Genomic DNA, 9191 nt, shown 5'->3' with positions numbered 1-9191 from the left:
GGGGTTTGGATTTTTTTTTCTTTGTTTGGTTGGGGTTTTTTTTTTTTTTGTTTTGTTTTGTTACGTTTTGTTTTCCCCCTGCGTTTGGTTTTGGTTTTTAGTTTCATTCCCAGGCGTGGCGAAGAGCATGCATTGGAGAAGGGCAGGGCGGGATGGGGGGCAGCCGAGGTGGGGTCGGGTCGCGGGTTTGAGGCTCGGGGCGGGGGCAGCTTCTAGCACTTGTCATCTTCCTCGGTGTCGCTGAGCACGTCGATGCTGGCCCCGCACATGACGCCCTGCGCTGCCCCTCGCCTCCGCCGCCGGTAGTGCCCGTTGGGCATCTGCCAGCTGTGCCGCAGCGGCGGCGCCGAGCCGATGGTGTTGGAGCGGCCCAGGCTGGTGGCCACGGCCGCCTCGAAGGTGAGCGTCTCCTCCTCACCGCAGTCTGAGGCGTGCGAGTCGTCGTGCAGCGCCAGGTAGGGCTCCGAGATGTAGCGCTGCGGCGTGGACTGCCGGCTCTGCTTCCCCGCCGGCGAGCTGGAAGACTCGGCCGGGCCGGCCGTGTTGGGATCCAGGGTGGAGGAGAGCAGCGGAGAGCCGCCCTCGCTCTCGTCGGCGGGAGGAGAGGTGTCCCCGGCGTGTCGCAGCATGGAGGCGTAGGACAGGAGGGGACGCGGCTTGGGGGGCACCGGCGGCAGCTGGCGGCGGCCTCGCCGGGGCGTGCTGGTGTCCGAGATGGAGGGGATGGAGCTTTCGCTCAGGGAGCCCATGCCCTGCAACGCACCGGGACACGCTGGGGAATGCAGGCAGCACCACACCACACCGCACCACACACAGCACCACAGCACAGCACAGCACACCGCACCACACACAGCACCACAGCACACACAACGCCACACAACACCACGCTACACACCACAGCACACAACACCACAGCACAGCACACCGCACCACACACAGCACCACACCACCCACAACACCACACTGCACCACACCACACCACACAACGCTGCATACAACACCACACCACACAACACCACACCACACACCACACCATACAACAATACACCACACCACACACAACACGCCACACCACGCCACACCACAGCACACCACACAACACCACACCGCACCACACACAGCTCCACACCACAGCACACCACACCCCCTCTCCCCGCACCCTGAGCACCCTTGGAAGCCACCTCTGTCTTGAAACAGCAGTTCTGCCCCATCCCTGCCCCATGAGCTCATTGTGGTCTGTGGCTTCCTCACAAAGGCAAGCACACGGGCAGGCACTGATCTTCCTGGTGGCCAGTGACAGGACCCAAGGGAACAGTTTGAAGCTGTGCCAGAGGAGGTTTAGGTTGGATATCTGGAAAAAGTGCTTCACCCAGAGGGAGGTCAGGCATTGGAAAAGGCACCTGCCCAAGGAAGTGGTCACAGCACCAAGACTGACAGAGCTCAAGATGCATTCAGACAATGCTCTCGGGCACATGGTGGGATTCTGAGTTGGACTCGATGATCCTTGTGCTCTGTTCCAACTCAGGATACTCTATGATTCCATGTTCTTGGTGGTCAAAAGCAAAAAGCACTCCCAAACCCACCGTAGGAAGAGCTGATGACTTGCCATCTGCTGCTCTCCACGGGTGGCATCTCCATGGGTGGCTTCAAGCTCACTCAAGCACTGGCACCTCCAGGCTGGGACACCTTGACCTTGGCAGGGAGCGGATGCCATAGCAGCAAGAGGATCACCGTGAGATCCACCCCAGTCCCCAAACACTCTGCAGGGTGCCCCAGCAGCCCCAACCCACTCTGCTCACGGGAGACACAGAGATGCCACCACCAGGAGATGAGATGGTTCAGAGCTCCCAGAATTGGGGCTTGTCTTCCTGGTTTTTCATTATGCTTAGGAAGGAATCCTGTCACCCACCTGCCTGCTGGGTGTCTGTGACCTGCCCTCGCTGGGTGACCGGGACTCGCGCCGCCGCTCCGGCGACTCCTCCTGCGCCTGGGGACTCCTCTCCTCGGAGTTGCAGCGGGAGATGTCAGGGGACAGCAGGTGCTTGCGCTCTTTAGATCGGCCCCGCTCCCTGCCCGAGCGGTGCCCCTCGGACCGGTGGCCTGCAGGACACCCCAGTCAGTCCCCAGCACCACCCCCTCTGCAGCAGCTCAGCTGGAGGGGTTTTTGGGTTTTTTTGGGCTCACCCGAGTCAGCGTTGAGGCGCCGGGCGGACAGCTGGAGCGAGGAGTGGTAGCTGCGCCGGCGGGACTTGTAGGTGTTGTCGCTGCTGCGCTCCATGGAGAACTCATCCAGCCAGGAGCTGTTGGGCCGCTTGTCCCGGATGGTGGAGAACGATCTCCGCATGGAGCTGGTGTCTGTCACCACCTGCAAGCAACCCCGGCCAGCCGGGGACAGCATTAGCCCCAGGCGGGGCTGGGGGTCAAGAGTGACCGGTTCACCCCCACCAGGGGATGGCCACACTGTGGGATGGGGAAATTTGGGGTGGGGGCAGCCAGCCTGAGAACAGAGTCCCCCCAGATAATCTCTGCACAAATCTGGGGTGGGAGGAAAGCAGGGTTTAGCCTTGGAGCTCGTGGGCTGCCCTTCCCCAGCGGGCTGGAGCTGTGCTGCACAGGAAAAGCCAAGCCCAGGGGCTGGGGGGAGAGCAGCAGCACCTGCCCCTGTGTGTGGGGACACAGAGGGGCACCTGAGCGTTGCCCCCCAAGCTGCCTCCCCAGCATCCCTCCCCACTAGGAAAGCAAGGTCAAGAGGAGCAGTCCTTGAAAAGATTGTTGGCACAGAGGGGTCCCGCAGTGCCCCTTGCTCTGTGTTCATTTGTCCAGCTGCCACCACTTTTCCACATGCCTCCCTACTCTTCCTTTATTCCCGCATCCCAAACCCTTTCCCCTGCACTCATTCCCTATCTACTCACCCATGCTGTTGTTTTATCTTCCCTGTCCTTTTCTTTCTCCCTTCCATGCTTCTCCTTCCTACCTTCTTCCCTCATTACACCCTGTGTTTTCACACGTTATGGGGAAAACATCACCTCCTTCCATAATTCCTTTGCTTAATTCTAGCAGCTCTTTGCCACTGCAGCCTTAGGCTGTTCTCCATCTCCTCTCACCTCTCCTGCTCCCATCCCCTCCTTCTGCTCATCTCCTTTGCTGCTGAATGACCAAGACAGCCCATGAGACAAAGCCTCCCTTTGTCTTCACACCCCCACAAAGTGCCACACCAGGACTTGGTGCCTGCACCAAGGTGAGACAGCAGACTCAGAGACTTCACAGCAACACCAAACCCCAAAAAAAGTCTGTGTCTTGGGGGAGGCTAAGCACAGGACAGAACAACAGAGAAACCAGGCAGACAGATGAGGAGGTGAGACGTGGCCTGGGTTCCCCTGGACAGACAGAGAAGTGCACGTGTTGGGACGACGGGAAAGGACAGAGAAGGCATCATCACCTGTGGTCATCTGACAGCTGGGCTGGGGCTCCTCAAACCTCAGCCAGTGCCCAGGGCTGGAGGAAAGGAGGGGGAGAACATGATCCTGGACCTCCCCCACCAGCCTGCAGATGGATCCCTCACGCTGCTCTCTGCTGCCAGCATCCCCCTTGTAGGGCAAGAGCAGCTCTTGTCCTTGTGCAGCACCCAAAGAAGGGGAGAAGCTCCGGTATCAGGGTGCTGGGGATACCACGGGCTCAGCACAGAGAGAAGCCCCAGCATTATCTGGCAGGCTTTGATCAGACCCAGCACCTGTGGGGGCTTTGCTTGGTTTTACCTGGGGATCCACAGTGAGACGAGGCATGGAGGAGGCCCTCCCAGAGACAGCGTGATCCTGATTGTCCACGGGAAGGTAGCTGCCACGGTTAGAGGGCTGCACTCTTTGAAACTCCCTAACCTCTGGCTCCTGGAAACAAACACACAGCCAAGCTCTTGGGATGGGCTTGGAGCAGGGCAGCGCGCTGCTTTGGCCCTCTTGGCAGGGGACAGCCCTGCTTGCTCAGCCAGGGGCAGAATTTAAGCTGGCCAAAAACTGGTGGTAAAACACTAGCACGGGTTGCCCAGAGAGGTGGTGGATTCTCCCTCCCTGGAAGTGTTCAAGGCCAGGTTGGATGGGGATCTGAGCAACGTGCTCTGGTTGAAGATGTCCCTGCTCATGGCAGGAGGGGTGGAAATAGATGAGCTTAAAAGGTCTCTTCCAACCCAAACTATTCAATGATCCTATGAAAAAGAGAGTCTAAGCCATTAGAATTCATCACATTGCCACTGAAAAATACCCTCCAGTTCACTGTCCCCCAGGTGAGCCCTGATGTGGTGCTTCAGGCTTGCCTGATGGCCAGCTGCCCTTGCACCTCTACAGCAACAGTGGAAACCCTGCCTGGGTCTGGGGGCACACTGTCTGCTCAGGGTTTAACTCCTTCTTTTGCCAGGAGGGGACAAATGGATTTTCAAAAAAATCAGATCTTCCTGGCCACATCCCTGTTAAAAGAGCACATACTGCCCACAGCACTTAAATGCTTTGGTTAATTCCCAGTTTTTAGGGGACTCTATGGATGTTCACATTCACTCACGGTGTCGAGGAGACGGGCACAGAACGACCCTGGAGGTCACTGGAAGGTGACTTTATGGGGGCAGGGGGAGTCTGAGCTGCCCCCTCCCCACATGGCTGGGGTGGCTGAGGCAGGGGATGCCTGCCTGTGTCATACACAGGTGACACAGAGCTACAGACCCTGGGGACACGGAGCGGGCTGGGGACACACGGTGGTGCCACACTGCACGGGTGGTGCAGGAACGCAGACATATAGAGATGTGTGATATATATAGATGTGTGATATATATAAATATGTGATATATATATACACACACAGACAGACAGGAGGCCAGAGAGGGCTGCTCCTGCTGGAGACAGTTTGACAGCTTGGCTGGGGACTGGGGACACCACCACTGACAACAAAATGGACACGAATCTGAAAACATCAGATACCATCACTCAGCACGGGGTAACCCACTGACATGAGTGCTCAGTGGAAAAAATAGCCTGTGGAGAGAAGGATATTTTACTGCAGGACATTGGTCACAGCTCTCACCCCAAAAGCACTTGTGCTGCCTGGCCCCACGGATCAAGGCAGGTCCAGAGATGGCTGTGTCCCCAGTGCCAGAGGTGAGGAACAGCACATCCAGGGGTATTTGTCCCATTTTGGATCTGTGCATGACCCAGCAGCTGCCATCCCTGAGCTTTGCTCACTCCCCACACCTCCCCGTGCCAACCAGCATCCATGCTGGGGCTGCAGAGGAGCAGTGCATGACTTTACCAGAGACTGGTGCTCCTGGAACTGCTCCTGGGCCGGATCCATGCACGCCAGCTGGAAGATCTCCTGTGGCGAGAGCGGGCTGAGCGAGGGGAACCCGCCTCGGCTGCTCCTGCAAACACAGCCCAGCTTCAGGGAGGCCACAACCCTGGGGTCACCTCTCCTGCAGTCAGAGCTGGGGAGCCCCGTGCCTGCCCCCCAGGCTGCTGAGACCCCGTGTTTGAGACAAACATCAAGTTCCCTGGAGAGCTGAAGTGGTTCCCCAAGGCAGGACAGGACACCAGTGCCCCGAGTCCTGCAGCAGCAGTGGGACATCCCAAGGGGAGTGACAGAAACCCTTATCACCTAATTCCCACCAGCCAGGGTGCTCGAATCCCCCAGTGACCCTGCAATGTTCAACAGCTCCTGGGTCCATCTTCACCCTGGGTGAAGAGTGCCAGGATGATCCTGCAGGAAAAGCATCCACAGACCCCTTGCCATCCCCTTTTCCCACCTCGGCTGCTGCTGGTGATGCTGACACACACCAGGTACCCAGAATCCTGCCAAAGCTTTGTGCCAGGAGATTCCTCTCTGCTCCCAGCAGCAGTTTAACCCTTTCTGCAGCCCAGTGCCAGCTCCAAGAAGGAAAGAGGGCTGCAGGAACAGAAAAGTGACGAGGCAGCACTCACAGGCCCGAGAGGGTGTCCTGCTGGAGGTACGGCAGAGCCTTGGCATTGGAGATGATTTCCTGTGGCAGAGAGGATGGCTCCATGCGCTGGAACATGGGGGCATTTTTCTACATTGGGGAAAGGAAGAAACTGAGCCTGTAGGAAACGTGGATGAACATCCAGTGCTTCCCCAGCCAAGCTCCCACCACTCAGAAAGAGGACACCATGCTCATGTTTCCTGCCAGGGACTGAGGATGACCACAGACATGCTTTGTAGCCCCAAACCCCGACCTGAGCCATTGTTTTCATCCCAGCTGGCTGCACGTTGGGCTGGGAGGTGATGGGAAAGCAGAGAGGGTGATCTGAATATCCCTGTCCTGCCCTGGCTGAGCCTCACCTGCTCCTCCAGCTGCTGCCGCTGCTTCTTCGCCTTGCTCTGCTTGTAGTAATCCATGATCATCATGGCTGCATATATTTTGCCAACAGTCAGGTCAGAGGCTGGGAGCGTGAGAGGGAACAAAATAGGGTCACTTGTGTTGTAAGAGAAGGCACCAGCGTGGATCTTGGGAAGAGCCCTGCTCTGGGATACCCTGGTGAGCCTCAAACTCTTCTCAGCACTCCGAAAAAGAGAGTGCTGAGCACCCAGACACTCCTCATGGAGATGAAACAGATGGAGATGGCTTGAAATCATCATCATCCTAAGCCACCAAGGCATACGTCCTCATCATATCATCAGGTGTGTGTAGAAATGTGCTTTCTGTTGATGGAATGACAAAATTATCTTTTGTCTTCTAAAAAAGGAAAAAAGCTCAGAAGTTTCTCTTTTCAATTAGGTAAAAAGACACTTCATAGGACCTTAGAGACTTTACCTCAAACTTAAGGATAGCCAGTTGGACAGAAACCAAAAAGTCTCTCCTAGGCAATTTACTAGAAAAAGAAGAGAACAAAGAAACTAATCACTTTTGTAAGGCGTTTTACCAGGAGCAAGAACCTCTTGCCCTAGTTCATTTTTTCTCTGTAAAGAGCTTTGTTATTTTGCCTTTTATTAAAACTGTTCTGTTTCCAACACTAAAAAACCAAAAAACAAAACCAAAAAAGAAACCAAACCAAACAAAAAAAAAAAAAAATAAATTGCCACTCCATCAACAAACAACATATTCCTACAGGTGTGCTCAGCCTCCCTCCCTGCTGTGCTCCAGAGAGGATTTACAGGTGACTGTGGCTTTGGCAGGAGTAGATCCCTGCAAACTGGGTGGTTTTCCAGAGAGTTCCCAAGCAGAACAAGGCAGAATAAACCCTTCCCCCACTTCTCCTTTATCTGGGGATGGGTCTGGCCAGTCCCCACCTCCCTTTGGGAAGAAGTTGCTGTGGGGATGAGGGGAGTTTGAAAGCAATGACCGCCCCCCCCCAGAGACTCACTTTTTGGCATGGGTACCAACAGGTCAAGCATCTTCTGGGAGAGGTGAGGCCAAATGGTCAGGATCTCCTTTTGAAGCTCAGAGTCCAACTGCTGCCAATCTGCACCACCTTCAACAGCAGGGAGCAAAAACGGCCCAAACACATCAAACCTCGGCACCAGGGTCCAGCCAACCTCCCTTTCCCATCCTGAAGTGAGGTTCCACCTCAGCATCCATCTCTCTGGGCTGGGAGGGCCATCTTCCATCAGCCAGCCCGGTCTCCTGCTCCCACAGGGAAACCTTCCCACCATCCCTTCCATATGTGCCTCCATCTCCCCATCCCCTGCCCTCCCACTCAAAGCTGCCACCTTCAAGCTTGCCTTGGGTCCGTCTCTGCAGCTCCAATCCCACTCCAGCCCACTCACACCTGCTGCTGCCCCACTTTCTTTTTGCTGGTGAGCAGATCATGTGCTGGTGGAAGAGCAGCTCCGCTTGGTAAATCCTGAAATGCTCGGCGAGGCTGTGCACGGAGAGCAGAGCTCTCTGGCCAGGGCTTTGCTGAGCTTAGGAAGCCCCAGGACCATCAGAAGCTGTCAACGTGCCCCAATAGAGCCACCCAAGCACAGAGGCAATTTGGATGAGCTGTAGGACACCCAGGTTCAAATCTCTGCTTTGTCTGGAGGGGTTTGAACCCATGCTTGTTGTCTGAGCACTGGGCTTTGGATGACATCTTACCCTGGGCTGGGTTTTCTCCCAATAGCTGAGCTGTTCCTAGGGGATGTTTTATTGAAAATGCCATGTTTCTGCAGGAAGTTTTTGATCTGATGAATCACAGCCTTTCCTAGTAACAACAGCAAAGGAGGTTTTCCTGCTCTGAACATTTTATCTTCCCTGAGAGACAGAGAGGTTTCTTTTCCCCACAGCCTAAGAAAGCCAAGCACATATTTTCCATCCTTGGTTTGGCTTTTTACATGGGGAGGAAGGGGAATTCTCTCTCCTCCATTATACAGTGGACATCGAGCTGTTTCTCTTCTCTAGAACAGTTTCTGATGAAGGATTCTCTACCTCTTCCCTAGAGAGATAGATTTTTTATTTTTTTTTTAACAGAAAGTGGCAGAAATTTGCCTATTCAATGTACTTGCTCCCATCCATGTGCATCCAGGCTCTGGATCCCAAATGAGCTGTGGAGTCCTCAGCACGGCCAAAGAGAAAGGGACTTTTTTGTGAGGTGATAAGAAAAGGAAGAAGGATATTAAGCTGAGAGAGGGTAGATTGATCTTGGATATTAGGAAGAAATTCAGAAGGTGGTGAGGCCCTGGGGCATATTGCCCAGAGAAGCCGTGGATGCCCCATCCCTGGAAGTATCCAAGGCCAGGCTGGATGGGTGGTGGGAAGCGTCCCTGTCCATGGCAGGAGGGTGGAACAGGATGATCTTTAAGGCTCTTCCCAACACAAACCCATGCCGGGATTCTACAAAAGGACCGTGGGCAGTCTGCAAAGGGTTGCAGAGTGCCCCTCTCTGCCACAGCCTTTACCTTTGGCAATTTTGATGTCCAAGGCCGTGCGGATCAGGGCCATGAGGGTGGAGGTGAAGTGGACTGTCATGTCCTCAGCCACGGGCATGTTCATCAGCACCAGTCTCTGCGCAAGAGAGAGAAGAAAACAGCGGACGGAAAACAATATCGAAAAACACATCGACCAGGCTGGAGGAAAAGAAATTAAACATTAAACAAAAGGGGGTAAAAAAAAAAAAATCAAAATTAAAAAAATAAAGAAATAAAGAAAAAATAAAAAGCAACAAGGAGTGTCAAAACAGCACAGCCAAAAAAGAAGGGCAAGGATCACCCCACCGCCCCCCCCC

At 54.9% G+C, this 9191-nt stretch overlaps 1 protein-coding gene across 1 annotated transcript in view; it reads right to left on the bottom strand.

Annotated features, from left to right (window-relative positions):
• Positions 1-212: 212 nt before the first annotated feature.
• CACNA1E (calcium voltage-gated channel subunit alpha1 E) overlaps positions 213-9191 on the bottom strand; it is a 93588-nt gene continuing 84609 nt past the window's right edge. The window contains exons 40-48 of the mRNA XM_041419978.1: positions 8866-8971; positions 7353-7460; positions 6331-6431; positions 5955-6061; positions 5290-5398; positions 3756-3884; positions 2185-2365; positions 1910-2100; positions 213-752 (exon numbers count right to left, since the gene is read on the bottom strand). Coding sequence (XP_041275912.1) covers positions 213-752; positions 1910-2100; positions 2185-2365; positions 3756-3884; positions 5290-5398; positions 5955-6061; positions 6331-6431; positions 7353-7460; positions 8866-8971 — 1572 coding nt within the window. The remainder of the gene's footprint in view (positions 753-1909; positions 2101-2184; positions 2366-3755; positions 3885-5289; positions 5399-5954; positions 6062-6330; positions 6432-7352; positions 7461-8865; positions 8972-9191) is intronic.

Source organism: Onychostruthus taczanowskii, unplaced genomic scaffold (assembly GCF_017590055.1).
Source record: "Onychostruthus taczanowskii isolate IOZ18803 unplaced genomic scaffold, ASM1759005v1 scaffold63, whole genome shotgun sequence".
NCBI lineage: Eukaryota > Metazoa > Chordata > Aves > Passeriformes > Passeridae > Onychostruthus > Onychostruthus taczanowskii.
Note: the sequence above shows the minus strand (reverse complement) of the source record. Positions and strands in the feature narration are given on the sequence as shown.